Raw genomic sequence first — 16,420 nt, forward strand, 5'->3', positions numbered from 1 at the left:
CGATCGAAAAGTCGAGGCCTCCTGCCTGGGAGCCTCCTAACTACTCCTGGTCGTCGGCGGTCTCCATGTAGTAGTAGGCATCGACAGTGGCATCTGGCTCCTGGGCTCCGACATCTGGTTGCATCAACCGGAAAGAAGAAGGGGGGAAAGGGGGAGCAAAGCAACCGTGAGTACTCATCCAAAGTACTCGCAAGCAAGGATCTACACTACATATGCAACATTATCAAAGGAAGGCTGTATATGTGGACTAGGCTGCAGAAATGCCAGAATAGAGGGGAGAGCCTAGTCCTATCGAAGACTAGCATCTTCTGGAAACCACCATCTTGCAGCAATAGGAGGGAGTAGAGTAGCATAAAATAAAGTAGTAGTAGTAGTGTCATCAACCTCGGCCAGAGATCTTTTCTCGACTCCATGAGAGAAAGCAATCCCAGAGCCATACTATCCAGTTCTCATATCCATGTCTCATCTCAAGTATCTAGTTCTAGTTGTATCGATCGGGATACAACTCCGAGTGTCCGTTACCGTAGGACAGGCTATCGATAGATGTTTTCTTCCCTGCAGGGGTGCACCAACTTACCCACCACGCTCGATTAACTCCGGCCGGACACACTTTCCTGGGTCATGCCCGGCCACGGCCAAACAATACACCGCTACCCGACCTAGGCTTAATAGAGAGGTCAGCACGCCGTACTAAACCTATGCCCCCAGGGGTCATGGGCCATCGCCTCGGGAACTCCTGCACGTTGCGAGGGCGGCCGGTGAGCAAACCTAGCTACCTCCTTAAAAAAGGCAAGTGCTTACTAGTCCAACCCGGCGCGCGCCGCTCAGTCGCTGACGCCTATTAAGCTTCGGCTGATGCATACGACGCAGAACGCCCATACTATGCCCACGTGATGGTTTGTGCTATCAGGCCAGAGGCCCCTCGGATCAAATATCCAAATCATAGTGGATTGGGAACGCGCGTAACAAGCAGAGACTCACGAAATATGTGACCCCATTGCCCCGTCTCGAGGACTTACGGCAAGGGCAAGGAATGCCCGGCCACGCCTCGTAATTATCTCGCGGGCACCCTCCAGGTCAACCCGTCTCCACATCACTCGTGGGTACCCCTCAGGGTCGACCCGCCTTTCCAAGTAACAGTGGTAAAGTCCAAGTATCCGTGTGTCCAAACATCAAGGGGAAAACCCGAGGAATCACCCCTGGTGAATTCCACTCGATGTAATTATCAAGGTGAACGTAAGAGGAACCAGCCCGAGGTTCACACTTGAGGGGTTGCACGACAGAGTCGTATCGGAAGTGGTTAAGGCAGAATCACCCTCGATGACCACGACCGAATAGCTACACTACAGGGTTAACATCAGAAGTGTTGTAGAGGTCTCACCCTCGGCACTCGATAGTAACCCAGTAGTGTCGAGCGACTAAGGGGAAAGTGATGTGCGGTGCCGGGGCCTGGTCTTCGATCCCGTTGATCGGGTCTTCTGATAATCCAGCGGGGCAGTCAGGACAAAGTGGGGGGTCTCTGATGGATCTCTACCCAACCTATACTAAACAGTTTAGGATAAGCAGGTAGGTAACAATAAGCAGGTTACAAAAGCAGGCTATGCATCAGAATAGGAGCAAACAATAACAATAGCAAAATCTAATGCAAGCATGAGAGAATGGAATGGGCGATATCGGGATGATCAAAAGGGGGGCTTGCCTGGAAGCTCCGCTGAAAGGGAAGAAGGATCATCGTCGACGTAGCCGAGCACAACGGCATCATCAGCGGTCTCGGGGTCTACCGGAGAGAAGAGGGGGAAGAAACAATAAATATAAAGCAAACAAAGCATAACATGGCAATATGTTGCGCCGGGTGTGACCTAATGTATGGCTACACGATATAGGTGAAGGTGGAATTCAACCGGGAAGGTATTCCCGGTTCCGGACCTGTGCCAGACAGGTGACCGGAGGGGGAAATGTTCCATGTTCAGATAGTTAGAGGCATCTGACAGGTAAATGGGCCGTGTATTCAAATTCGTCTTGTCGTTCTAAGCAACTTTCATGTAGAAAGTTTTTGATCCGAGCTATGGTTTAATTTCTATTAATTTTCAAAGTTTTAGCAATATTCTAAAATTATTAATTTGAATTATCCAAATAGTAAAAAGCTAAGTGCACCCGGTCCAATGCACCCAGCTGTGTAACAGAGGCTGACAATGGGGCCGGGAAACGCTGAGTCAGCAAGTCAACTTTTGACGGTTGACTGGTCAACTTGACCAGCAGGTCCCACGTGTCATTGACAGGGCTATTAACAGGGTTTTTAGTTAATCTAATAACTTAATTAGCGAGGTGGGACGGGGCTGTCAGTGAGACACTAAGTTAACTGGGTTAATCTAATTATAACTAATCCTAAAGCTACAGTAGATAGGACCATCTGTCGGTGGGCCATTACCTAACCTAATCTAACACACGCACACACACATGGCCGGCCAAGGACCCGGCCGGCAACACACGCGCATGTGCACGCTTAGGGGCGGGCAGGCATGGCGGCTGCGCCGGTGGACGGAGGCGGCGGGGAGCGGTGGCCGGCGGTGAGCGCGGAGCGGCGAGCAGCGGCGACCTGCAGGGGCTAGCGGAAGGCGGCGACGCGGCTAGGCGTGCGGGCGGCGGTTGCGACGAGGCGTAGGGGCGTGGGTGGACGCGAGCTCGGGGCTCGGCCGGGCAAGCGAGGGCGACGATAGAGAGCGAGAGGCGGAGGCGGCTCCAGTAGCTAGGCAGCAGCGCGGGAGGGAGTAGTCGCCGCGGTGGGACAACAGCGGCATGCACAGAGCAGCAGCGAGCAGCACACCAGCGGCAGCTAGCAACAGCAGAGTAGCACGACGCGTGGGGAAGGAGGAGCAGGGCATGGCCCCGGGCAGCAGGGGCCCGCGAGCACACACACACATGCGAGGCGCAGTTGAGGCGCGGGGCTGGGCGCGCAAGGGAGTAGAGCTCCGTCCGGTCACAGGAGGTCACGGGCGGCGTCTTAAGGCAACAGATCGAAGGGGAAAAAGGGGGGTCGAGGGAAAAGCTCACCCCGGAGCTCGTGATGTGGTCGAGGAAGCCATATGGAGTCGAGGTGGACCGGAGGAGCGATGGAGCAACGCGGCGGTGATGAACGGAGTCGGGTCCCGAGGTCGAAGGCGGCTCGATCCAGTCGATGTAGGTGCTCTGAGCTCGAACGTGTCCCCGTAGTCAAAGAGGACGACGGCGGCGGTCCTCCTCGGCGCCTTGGCTAGCCGTGGGGAGGCCGGTGGCCACGGTGATGAGGGTAACGTGGCAGCGAGGCATCGGGAGGCTTTGGGTTCGAGCGGAGGAGGGAATAGAAGGGGAAGAAGGAGATAGGGTTCGATCCAGGGGGCTCGGGGTCGTTCTTATCCACATCAGGAGGACGACAGATGGCCGGCACCTGGCCGGGCGCCATGGGATGGCCGCCACGATCCCCTGCCCGCCTCCTGTAGCAGGAGGAAGGGGAAAAGGGGATTGTTGGGCTGGGCTATGTACTGTAGCAATAGGCTACTAGTGCACAGTAGTAGTTAGGCTTGCTTTTTGTTATATATGTTTTTCTGTTTATCTTAAACATAATCTGTTTGCAACATTTGAGCTGCCAATTGGTCTTTGAAAAAATGTGAAACTTGGCCAAATAAATACATTGCAATATCTGCCACTACCACAAAAATTCGGGAGGAGTTTGAATTGATTTGGATTTTTCACAACTGGAAAAGCATTTAAAAATGCTGATTTGGAACTGCTTTAATTCCCAGGGGAAATTAGCTATCTCAAATGATGTTGAATCACTCATGACATTTAGTTAGTGAATATTTTCAACCCAGCGAACATTTTTGTTTTACTGTTTGGAGAAATAATTTATTTGACTTTATTTTAAAATTTATTTTGAATTGGTTTTGAATAAAAGTGAGATTAGCAACAGTAACAATGATGGGTTGGCATCATTAGTAGGGGATTACTATAGCTTGATTATCCGGGCGTAACAAATCTCCTCCACTACAAGAAATCTCGTCCCGAGATTTAAGAGGTGGAGTAAGGGGGAAGCTATAAGGACGAATGTCTGAAAGGATCAGCATTCGGTAGTTATCTCAAGGAATGAGATTTTAGAAGCACAAGGACGTATCGAGAGTGCTATACGGAGATTCACCAAGTTTTAACCAGGTAGGCATCCAGCTGATGCCTAAAATAGATGATGAAGGGGTTCAAAGCAAAGAAGAAGAATGTTGCCTCTGATACCGAAATGAAACACGGTGAGGAAGTTAGCTCGTGTATTACATACGAAGCCGAGTGCCAAGAATATTTCGGAATCAAGGTTGTACAGGAGAGTCAGGTTCCGATCCTGTGGAACTGTGGGTTATGGCCCACCATCTGGGTTAAAAAGTAGGAAGGGTGCTGACATCTTGTATGGTCCTTATAGCAAGGCATGTCGGAGGATAGCCTGTCAGTTATATTGGCAACAACGTTGGTACCAAGGGCGAGGGACGAAGAAAACCATTTTCCTGCTCATTAAACGAGGCGGACCAATAGGCAAGGTTCTCATCCATTGGTGGTTACCAGAATGTCATCAACAATAGTAACAGGGTCTTACTGATAGAGTTGTACACCGAGGTGTTTACATAAGCAGGGAATTATTACTTCTTATATCATATAGATCATAAGAAGGGTTAAACAAACCAATGGAAAGGAAAAATATGATTATCGAATCAAACAACCCAAAGGAAAGGAAGATGTGTTTACACATAAGAGTTGGGAGTATATCCTTCCCATGGAAAAGCGGAGCAGGATATACATGATAGGACAGCAAGTTCAAAAGCATTTAGATAATGGGGAGAGGGAAGAATCATGATATTACCCATACAACGGTGTGAGGGTAATTGAACGAGAAACATTTTGTATTATGCTTTCGATGTTCTTGTTGATATTTGGAATACCACAGTCATGCTTCGATGCGGCAATGATATGGTGTCAAGTAAAGGTCAGACTTTGGATACACAAAGGGTCCATCGGAAACAACTTAGAAAATAAGTCATACAATTTCAGCAAGGAAAAGATGAGGGTGTGGCCGAGGGGTTCAACAACAATCCATCGACATGTAAAAAAGGATGTATTTCCAAAATTATATGAACAAGTTTGTGTTGGGGAAGGCAAGAATGTTGTCGATGATAACACAAATCATCGAGGGGCAAAGATTGCATTTGTCATCATGAATTCAATTAATATCCTGAAAGAGCTCAGAATGTTGATGATGATCACAACATATTTGTCGACAGGTTTCATCAAGATGTAATCGATCGGCGATGACATCAATTCAAAGGAATGATGAAGCGAAAGGTTATGAGAATCACGAGTACGACACAAACTCGAAATTAAGCTTGCTATTGAAGACAAAATGATACGACGAGGAAAATCGATGTAGGCTTAGCTCATCATCGAAATTGTGCTCCGGGAAGAAGGATCAGGTAGCACAGTTAAAATTTATCACGATGATGATATAGCCGATCAGGCTAGGAATGACGTGATGGAGTATCATTCCAATGAGAATTCACAAGAGGTAGTGCAATGACACAATATCCTCGAGATAATAAGGGGCAATACTCGAGGTAGATAAAAAATAGAGGTTGGACAGATGAAATGATCTGCAGAAGACAAGTATTTTAACTTGTCCAAGAAATGGAATCAAGGAGAAAATATGGTCGGAACCACGATGGCAAAGGATCAATTTACAGATGCAAGATGAGCTTATACCAATGGAACATTTGATTATAAGAGAAGCTTCCATGATAAGATCTACATCGTGTCTATGGGCATGAACACAAAGTTCAAGGTCGACTCCCACTTCAATGCATAAAGTCTCATTTACTTCTCGCTTTTGACGAAGTTGTACACTACAAGAAATATGTCAACTAGTGACCTTCTGTCAGTGACCCTGGAAGAATTGTTCATAGATCTATGACCATTTTAGACCAATTGGTCAAAAGCTGTTCGGGGGGCTCCAAACCCTAAACTATAACGACCATTTTGGTCAGAAATGTCGTAATTTCCTTACACGAAATGGTCATAAAGCAGATAGCACAGGTCCGCTGCCTTATTTCTAGCTGATCATGACCAATATAGATGGTCATAACCTTGTAAATTGTGGTGGGTTGCTATGACTAGGCGCCACTGTTGGGGATCGTAGCAGAAATTCAAAATTTTCTACGCATGACCAAGATCAATCTATGGAGTAATCTAGCAACGAGGGGAAGGGGAGTGCATCTACATACCCTTGTAGATCGCGAGCGGAAGCGTTCAAGAGAACGGGGGTGATGGAGTCGTACTCGTCGTGATCCAAATCACCGATGATCCGAGCGCCGAACGGACGGCACCTCCGCGTTCAACACACGTACGGAGCAGCGACGTCTCCTCCTTCTTGATCCAGTAAGGGGGGGAGGAGAGGTTGATGGAGATCCAGCAGCACGACGGCGTGGTGGTGGAAGTAGCGGGGATCCCGGTAGGGCTTCGCCAAGCACTAACGGGAGGGAGAGGTGTCACGGGAGGGAGAGGGAGGCGCCAGGGCTTGGATTGCTGCTGCCCTCCCTCCCCCCCACTATATATAGGGCCAAGGGAGAGGGGGGCGCAGCCTTGGCCCTTCCTCCAAGGAAGGGTGCGGCCAGGGAGGAGTCCTTCCTCCCCAAGGCACCTCGGAGGTGCCTTCCCCCTTTAGGACTCTCCGTTTATCTTATCTCTTGGCGCATGGGCCTCTTGGGGCTGGTTCCCTTGGCCCATATAGGCCAAGGCGCACCCCCCACAACCCATGTGCCCCCCGGGCTGGTGGACCCCTTGGTGGACCCCCGGACCCCTTTCGGCACTCCCGGTACAATACCGATAAAGTGCGAAACTTTTCCGGCGACCAAAATAAGACTTCCCATATATAAATCTTTACCTCCGGACCATTCCGGAACTCCTCGTGACGTCCGGTATCTCATCTGGGACTCCGAACAACTTTCGGGTTACCGCATACTAATATCTCTACAACCCTAGCGTCACCGAACCTTAAGTGTGTAGACCCTACGGGTTCGGGAGACATGCAGACATGACCGAGACGACTCTCTGGTCAATAACCAACAGCGGGATCTGGATACCCATGTTGGCTCCCACATGCTCCTCGATGATCTCATCGGATGAACCACGATGTCGAGGATTCAATCAATCCCGTATACAATTCCCTTTGTCCATCGGTATGTTACTTGCCCGAGATTCGATCGTCGGTATCCCGATACCTTGTTCAATCTCGTTACCAGCAAGTCTCTTTACTAGTTCCGTAACACATCATCCCCTGATCAACTCCTTGGTCACATTGTGCACATTATGATGATGTCCTACCGAGTGGGCCCAGAGATACCTCTCCGTTTACATGGAGTGACAAATCCCAGTCTCGATTCGTGCCAACCCAACAGACACTTTCGGAGATACCTGTAGTGCACCTTTATAGTCACCCAGTTACGTTGTGACGTTTGGTACACCCAAAGCATTCCTACGGTATCCGGGAGTTGCACAATCTCATGGTCTAAGGAAATGATACTTGACATTAGAAAAGCTCTGAGCAAACGAACTACACGATCTTGTGCTAGGCTTAGGATTGGGGTCTTGTCCATCACATCATTCTCCTAATGATGTGATCCCGTTATCAACGACATCCAATGTCCATGGTCAGGAAACCGTAACCATCTATTGATCAACGAGCTAGTCAACTAGAGGCTTACTAGGGACATGGTGTTGTCTATGTATCCACACATGTATCTGAGTTTCCTATCAATACAATTCTAGCATGGATAATAAACGATTATCATGAACAAGGAAATATAATAAACCAATTTATTATTGCCTCTAGGGCATATTTCCAACAGCCACCTCATCAGTTTTGCCTATGTGTCATGTCCATGTGGCAGTTTTTGCCCTAGGTTGTGAAGCAACCTATATTTCTGTCATTCCCAAAATTCCCAAAAAATCTCATAAATTCTTTGGGTCATATCTTTGTCAAATATGTAAAAAACCTTCCTTGCCTAGTTCTAAAATAATTCAACAATATTCATTTTCCTATTCTGTTCAGAACAACACTTTGTGAAGGAAGTACCACTTTGGCATGTCCAAATAGTATCCATTTTCTACAGTGCTTTCCTATGCCCAAATAACCATCCTCCACCAAATGCCAGCTCAATCCATTCATTATTTTGAGCCCATCTTCAACATTCGTATTTATGTCCAGTGTGGTAATTTGCAAAGCAAGTACCACCTAGGCTCCTCCTTTTGAGCTGAAAATTTGTGAAGACGGTCTTCTTAGTAACTGATCATCCTCAGCCAAAACTCACGCCCATTAGCGATGTACATTTCCCGTACCGCTAATCAAACACTTGGCTGCTAATTCATGTCTGAGCATCGATCGGTCTCCTCGTGAGAATCTTATGTTATAATTTTCTTCCTAACACCTACATGGGGAGTGCCCAACCCACTAGACATTCCTAGGCCACCCAAAACACATGGCAACGCCACGGTCAGGCGGTGACCACGCGGCGGGCATGCGAGTTTACGCGCTCTAGAGTTGGGGCCCTCGGCCACCGCCAAAACCTCGACGTATCGCCACCAAACCATGTATTTATGATTAAATAGGTACTTATGTAATTAGAAATGATTTTTGGAAAAAATAAATAGCAAACTATGAGGCAGCTGCACTTCAAATTTGACCCGCTTCCAACTGAATCAGCGGAAATTTGTCTTTTTCGAGAGAGGTGGATCAAAACTTTTTACACCCAACCATTTTGTCAATTGTGCATTAAATATGTCCTAGTATTTTATAAAATTGATTTGGTCCAATTTTGCAACAATTATTTGGGAGGTCCTTCACAAAAAAACCTCCTTTTGGGCACTCAAAAAATGGAAAATGGTTTTTTCGTCCAAAGAAAATGAAAACTTCCTTAGGCAACATTGTTTGTCATTCCAATATGCACCCTTGTGCACAATATGAGAGCATTTGAACAAACTATGCCATGAATGTGGCCATAAGATTGATCATTTGGCTTGAAAGCCATTGATCTCCACACGTGATAGCTCGTTTCTGAGAACACTTTTTTAAAATAACTGCCGTATTACAAGTTTGTTATTTTTCCTGGGAACTTGGCCACATATAATGACACAATGCGAAGGTTTTCCATTTTTTTGAATTTTTTATGCCCGTTTCAAAATGCGGTCAAAACGGCGGGAATGACCGTTCCTAGCTAGTGGTTGAATCTTGAATTTTTTTTGGTGTTTCTCTGATTAAATAGATACTTATGTACCTAGAAATGATTTTTGGAAAAAAATAAAGAGCAAACTACAAGGCAGCTAGAGTTAAAATTTTACCCGCTTCCAACTGAATCGGCGAAAATTTGTCTTTTTCACCAGAGGTAGATCAAAACTTTTTACACCCAACCATTTGGTCAATTGTGCATTAAATATGGCCTAGTATTTTGTAAAAATTATTTAGTCCAATTTTGCAACAATTATTTGGGAGGTCCTTCACAAAAAACCCTCCTTTTGGGCACTCGGAAAATGGAAAATGGTTTCTTTGTCCAAAGAAAATGAAAACTTCGTTAGGCAACTTTGTTTGCCATTCCAATATGCACCCTTGTATACAATATGAGATCATTTGAATATACTATGCCATGAATGTGTCTATAAGATTGATCATTTGGCTTGAAAGCCATTAATCTCCACACGTGATAGCTCGTTTCTGAGAACACGTTTTTAAAATAATTGCCGTATTACAAGTTTTCTATTTTTCCTGGTAACTTGGTCACATATAATGACACAATGCGAAGGTTTTTCAATGTTTTGATTTTTTTGAAATTTTTATGCCCGTTTCAAAATGGGGTCAAAACGGCGGGCTTGACCGTTTCTAGCTAGTGGTTGAATCTTGGATTTTTTTGTGTTTCTATTATTAAATAGATACTTATGTACCTAGAAATGATTTTGGAAAATATAAAGAGCAAACTACAAGGCAGCTACAGTTCAAATTTGATCCGCTTCCAACTGAATCGGCGAAAATTTGTCTTTTTCACCAGAGGTGGATCAAAACTTTTTACACCCAATCATTTGGTCAATTGTGCATTAAATATGGCCTAGTATTTTAGAAAAATGATTTGGTCCAATTTTGCAATAATTATTTGGTAGGTTCTTCACAAAAAACCCTCCTTTTGGGCACTCGAAAAATGATTAAAAATAGATAGAAACATCAGAAATGCATACAAATTGGTGCTCATCCATAAAATGTGGTCTAACTTGAGTGAAAATTTGTGTGATGCCCTTTTGCAAAATATTTTTGATAGCTGCTTCACAAAACACCCATAGTTTTAGTACTTAGAAACTATTTTAAACCATAAATTTTCTGAACCAATCAAGGCTCTTCCCACGGATCACCCCCCTTAGCCGATCTGAACCGTCCATTCTAGCCGATCTGAACCGTCCACCTCTCTGCAGCCCAATCCAAACCCTAAGCAGCCCGCGCCCGCCTCTCTCTCCCCTTCTCCGCCGCCTCTCCCCGATCCAGATCCAACCCAAGCGCCCGTCCTCCGCCGCCGCAGCCACGACGTCACGGCCTGCTCCTCGTGGTGGTCGCGCCGGTGCTCCGCGCCGCGCAGAGCCCCATCTCGCAGCCGTCGTCGGCCGGCGCGCCCACCGCGTCCCCGCTCCTCCGCCCCGACGTGGACTCTCGCAACCCTCTCTCCAACCCTAACCCTCTCCCTCCCTCAGATCTCAATACGCCGCCGCCCCTATCCCTACCCCCGCGTAGCCCAATCCAATCCGCCGCCGTCCTCTACCCAGATCCCTCCCCGCTCCGGCGAGCCCGCCATGAACCGTCTGCGGGCGGCAGCGCAGCGGGAGCAGCACGGGCTTCACCTCCCCGGGCCATGTCTCCCCCTTCCACCATCGCTCCTCCTCCACCTCCTTCACGGCCTCCCTCCCGGGCACCGCCCGAGCAGCCTCGACAGGGACGACCTGGATCCGGACCCGGCCGCGGCCACCACGGAGGCTCTCGCCAAGGTCGACCTCTCCGACGATCCGGACGCCACCGCCACCGCCACCGCCAAGTCCGCGGCTCCAGCAAGCCCCGTCAGGCAGCCAGAGGCGGCGGCTGCGACGTGGGCAAGTCGCTCGACTACCTGTACCGCGCGTGCAGGATCGCTACCCTCGCCGTTCTTTCAGTTCATTTTGCCACCTCCCGCTCCCCAGCTTCAAAAGTTTCGATTCATTTCGATGCCGGCCACCTCCAAATGTTAACCGGTTGTGTGTGTTTCTGTTTCTGAATTTTTCGCTTTGATTCAGGTGATCGCAATCAACAAGGAGTTCCCGGGCCCCGTCGTCAACGTCACCACAAACTACAATGTCGCCGTCAACGTCCTCAACAGCCTCGACGAGCCGCTCCTCATCACCTGGTATGCTCACTCCCCACTCCCCACACTGCTCTCATATGTAGGCTGAGTCATTACAGTCATGGGTTCAGTGTGAGTGATGGCAAGCAAGTGTTGGTCTGAACATTTTTCAATTTTGGCTCACATATGCAGGGACGGCATCCAGCAGCGGAAGAACTGCTGGCAGGACGGCGTGCTGGGCACCAACTGCCCCATCCCGCCCGGATGGAACTGGACCTACAACTTCCAGGTCATGGACGACGCGTGCAAGTCGCTCGACTATCCAGAAGACCAGACCTGTGCTTTCAGTTCAGTTTCGTCAGATATATCTGCTGCCATGCTCTTCTATTTGTATTCAGTTTGGTCAGGCTTGTGGTTCCTGGACGGCCTTGGCTATCCTATCTATCTCAGCTTCATCAGTTAGGGGCAATCAATGTAGTAGTAGTGTAACGTTGATTTGCATCTTATCTTATCTGTGGGAAAATTGATCGAATCGAATTGCAGGAGCTATCTTAATTAGCTTCATCTGTTCGGATCATGTGTCAATCATATTAGCTGTGATGCCATTTTTATGTTCGTATTAGCTGCATCTTATTTGTGTTTCCCCAGTTTATGAATCATGTTTTCGTTTACGTGCCGTAAGAAGGCTGTATTTGGTAATCACCCAAAATGCCTCTCTTTTTTTAGCTGATGAATCGTCCTACATGCACAGTTTGCTTGATGTCCGTGTTTATCCAGATTCCAGAATGTTTGATTGCAACATTCTATTGAAGATTGAAGTATAGGACCAGCGTACATGATTTGGAACCTTTTGGTTTCGATCAGTTGCTGCTGCTGATTTAATGCCTATGCTCACGCTGCTGTTGATTAAATGCTTATGTTGTTGCTGCATGCTTATGCTACTGATTCAATGCTTAGGAATTGATTGAATTGAACCTGCTGTAATCCTTCCTGTTCTACTTGTATTTAATTTTTGGGTTTCTATTTGATTTTTTAGTCTGTTATATACGGTTCATCTTCAGTTTCTTCTGTAACTTGCTTGGAGCTTAGAATACACAGCCCAACTAGTCTCATATACAACTAAGACCAATGATTCATGCTGAATTCTGTATATATATGTATGTGTTGGATTGGAGAACCACTCGAGGAGGGAGGGAGGAAGCACGGAAGGTCACCATGGACCTCGCCCAACTCCCACCCATCTTCCTGCCTGCAGCTGTAGGTAACCCCCTCCCTCTCCCTGCCTTGTCAGACCTGAAGATGCAGTGTCCAAGATATTCAGTGAACTGTGTGGATTCAGACAGCAACGCTTCAGTTAACTATGTAGATCATGTACTGTATTGTTAATCACCAGTTATTGTTTCCTTTCACTGCGTAGTCGTGCCGGTTACTACTACTGTTCCTACATAATCACAAGCGTGGATGGATGATTATCTCAGATCAGATGTTGCTAGATTACTTTCTTAGATTGCTTTTGTCACCAAGCCACACAGATCATCTAGTTAGATAGAATCCGCTACGCTAGGGTGATGAATGAACGAACAAACAATAATAGGAACATGGGCACCAGGTTTTAGAGGGCTTGTGATTTTGTGGTTGCAGCAAGCCCGCCTTGTACGCCTGACGAGTTTATCCTGTGTATTTTGTCTTGCTAGACGAGTTATCCAGCAATACTAGTGCATAGTAGAAAATTATCATAGATCCTGGCTGTAACCTGCTTTTGTGCTTGTGACTTTGGCCTGCATGATTTTGTGGGGATTTGGTACCAGACTAGAGGTAGAGGCTGACGATTTCTTGTTGTTTCAGTCAAGTGCTTGATAGATAGCTGTCTCATATGCATTTTCCGTTCCTAATGGTGCTTTTTCATTTCCTTGCCAGGCCAAATAAAGGATGTTGTTCTCGGTGGAGTTGCGCTTGAGGATGAGCAGAGAGAGAAATTTAATCAAATCCAATAGGTAGGTTCTTTGTTCTTATCACATGTTGGCAGATTCTATTTGTTGTGCATATGCCAAGTGTGTCTACCTGATTGTAAACATAACTGCAATACTGTATATATGTTGACAGTCTGGTAAAAACTTGTTGTGCCTGGGTTTGTGGATCTTAAAAAAATCATCTATCCTTTCCTTACTCATACAAAAAGCCCAGCTGTTGTTCTTGTAAATACAGACGTGCATACCATCGGCACCTTCACCAAACAGAGAAGGCTCTAGCCACTTCTTTTGACAAGAAAAATAGAAGCGCCCCTAAATTTAAACATATTCCTCTTTACTGAAAACTCATTGTTCTTTTCTGAAACTATTGCAAAAATCGAGCAGTGGTACTGATTATATAAATTTATATTGTCTTGGTAGCTTCACTCGTGTCTGCCACTGCTCATTGTCGTGTTGACAGAGCGTTCACCCGATGGCGGAATACCACGCCGCAGCGTGGGCAGTCGGCGGTTGCGCTATATACGTGAGGTAACGAACATTACAAGCAGTAGAGAACTTTTAGCTTTTCCACACGTGTATATCTTTAGACAACTTTCAGTTTTCTTTTCATGTGCTGAAACTGAAAGAAATCTTTGATGCTAACTCTGCGTGTGATTATGGCAGTGACAAACCCGAAAACCATGACTTCGATCTGCTGAGGAAGCTTGTGTTTCCTGACGGATCAATCCTGCGAGCCAAACTGCCCGGGAGACAAACTGCACTACCGTTGTCGCGGAAATTCCGTGCGATGGAAGCTTCTAGAGCCTGCTGGTACTTCCTAGCCAGAAGCCCCACGAGCTCGACGTCCAGCCCTACAACCACCACCCCACGCACAAGGTCGCTCCCTGCTCCCTCCTGTTCATTTATCTGTCCAGCTCAATCCTACATTCCTACCGCTACTTTTGCTGTTGAAATCGAGATGCTACCCTCATCTTGCTGCTGTCTGTCAATCGAATCAAACTGACCAGAGAATGAATGAGTTTGCAACCCTTCCTAATTTTTTGTTCTTGTTCTATTTTGAAATGGACGCAGCAGGTGCTCTGCTCTTGCTCACGTCTAGCACCGTCTCTGGTGCGATGGTGCTTCTTGAGGCGACCACAAGCTCTCCGGTGAGTCGGCTCCATCGTCTAGCCCTAGCTCCCTATTTTCTGGTCCTATAGCATGCTCTGTTGGTTTAGACACTAGCAGCAGTAGCCTACCGTGTATACGTACTAAACAGCAGGAGCTCAATCACCTTGTGTACACTAGCAGCTTGCTTACACACTTGTCACTTTTGCTTGTGGTAGCCATTACGTAGCTGAATCACGTCCGTGTGTACTAATCATCAGTTCATAGTATTTGGCTTCTCTGTGATGGTCTGCGACTATTTTATGGTGATGTGGATATACTTTCTGATTTAAAGTTACTAATATTTTTTGTTTTGATTCTTTCTCTGGTGCGAGGAAAGCTGTGAGTAGACGTCAACGATGCCTACTTGCTTGGCTGCTACAGTGATGCATGCGCCGGTCAAGCAAGCACACATGCATATACGTACATGTTAGGATAGTAGCAGATGTGCCATAATTCCTGTGTAAGGAAATGTATTCCTGAGATGATTTTGTTATGTTATCTAAACCTGGGAGATGTCTTATGTGATGTGATATGATGGATGATCTGAATTCGACATTGAGTTTCCCTAATTTGAATATGAAACAATGTCGGATGCGTGTGTGTAACTGGATTAAAGAGGTCTTGTGCCCAAACAATTTTGTCCAAACATTTATTTCAAAATCTGAGATCTAATACTGGACAACTAATTGGGCTGAAAAAGGCCACAGCCCAACAAGCATTGGTCTGTTTAAAAGTGAAACAAAAAAAGCCTTAGAAAATAAAAAAATATGTTGCAAAAAAGGCCGTGGCCCCCTAATATGGAAGTATGGCACATGCACAAATTGACAGAAAAATACACTAAATTGGCTGAATTAATGGGCTCGGCCCATATAAACACCCAATTGGACCGGGCCGATTTTAATTTTTGACCTTTTCAATTGGTCGCAATTTTGCCACGTTAGATTGCCACGTCGGATCCGACGTAGCCTGGGCAGACAGCCAGTGACCAAAACAAAAGGTCATGCGTTCAACGACCTTCTGTTTTGGTCGTAAATGTCTACGACTTTCTCTGTGAGAAGGTCGTTAATTTTAGTTTACGACTGCCAGCTTTTGACCTTCTGTTTTTGGTCACAAAAAGGTCGCAAATGAAAAACAATGACCTTTCAGTGACCAATAGTCAAGGTCACAAGTTGACATATTTCTTGTAGTGGTAGTGTAGAAATTTTTATCCGGCGTAACACCTGTAGAGTATGACCCATAGAAATTTCTAGGTTCACACAAATTAGGGAAAGCATTAGTTCAACCCATCAGGGCATCTTAGGAACATTTGCAAAAACTGCAGAGGTAATTAACTCAAGCTCGGAAGCAGATCATGGTTGACAAAGCAGATAATACAATTTACCAAAGGCAATATGTATCAGGGGAAGAGCGCACAAGGTTAGTGGATATGAAGGACACTTTCGGATAATAATCTACCAAAGGATCTGGCGGTCAACAAGGATCTGATGTGAGTAACGATACTCAACGAGAAGAAGTAAGAATGCAGAGGCATCAAGTTATGGAAATTTTAGGATAATTTCAAAACTTCAATACAAAAGAATTACGATACCCAGATCGGTGTATCAGAATCGGATGCTATGATTAGGTACGAGTATGTTGAATAGGATTAGATGGGCAATCAATCAAGGTTTGATTTGCCGAGAATCAGCTCATATGTCCGGAATGACGTCTGAGCTGGAAGAACAATTTCCAGGGAACAACTGATGATTGCGTGCATTCACACACATGTTGAATCGATAGGGTAAGGACGACAATCGCAAAGGATTTTAATGAATATTGCTAGACATATGGAATTAACCAAAATGCAAGTAGGTAAGGAAGAACAAGATCAATAGGCTACTAAGGATTTTCAGA

At 46.3% G+C, this 16,420-nt stretch overlaps 1 protein-coding gene across 5 annotated transcripts; it reads left to right on the forward strand.

Annotated features, from left to right (window-relative positions):
- The first annotated feature begins 10,528 nt into the window (after positions 1–10,528).
- On the forward strand, positions 10,529–15,082 carry LOC123182339 (laccase-1). Of its 5 annotated transcripts, none has more exons than XM_044594867.1 (8): positions 10,529–11,181; positions 11,362–11,471; positions 11,601–12,669; positions 13,326–13,402; positions 13,799–13,906; positions 14,042–14,254; positions 14,450–14,526; positions 14,865–15,082. In XM_044594867.1, the coding sequence occupies exons 1-3, from the start codon at positions 10,888–10,890 to the stop codon at positions 11,869–11,871; spliced, it is 675 nt and encodes a 224-aa protein (XP_044450802.1). In that variant the 5' UTR covers positions 10,529–10,887; the 3' UTR covers positions 11,872–12,669; positions 13,326–13,402; positions 13,799–13,906; positions 14,042–14,254; positions 14,450–14,526; positions 14,865–15,082. The 5 variants fall into 5 exon arrangements, with proteins under 5 accessions (XP_044450802.1, XP_044450798.1, XP_044450799.1 ...); XM_044594863.1 differs by having other exon boundaries at positions 10,531–11,181; positions 14,453–14,526; XM_044594864.1 differs by having other exon boundaries at positions 10,531–11,181; positions 13,839–13,906.
- Positions 15,083–16,420: the final 1,338 nt, after the last annotated feature.

The sequence above is a fragment of the Triticum aestivum genome, chromosome 1D, assembly GCF_018294505.1.
Source record: "Triticum aestivum cultivar Chinese Spring chromosome 1D, IWGSC CS RefSeq v2.1, whole genome shotgun sequence".
Lineage (NCBI taxonomy): Eukaryota > Viridiplantae > Streptophyta > Magnoliopsida > Poales > Poaceae > Triticum > Triticum aestivum.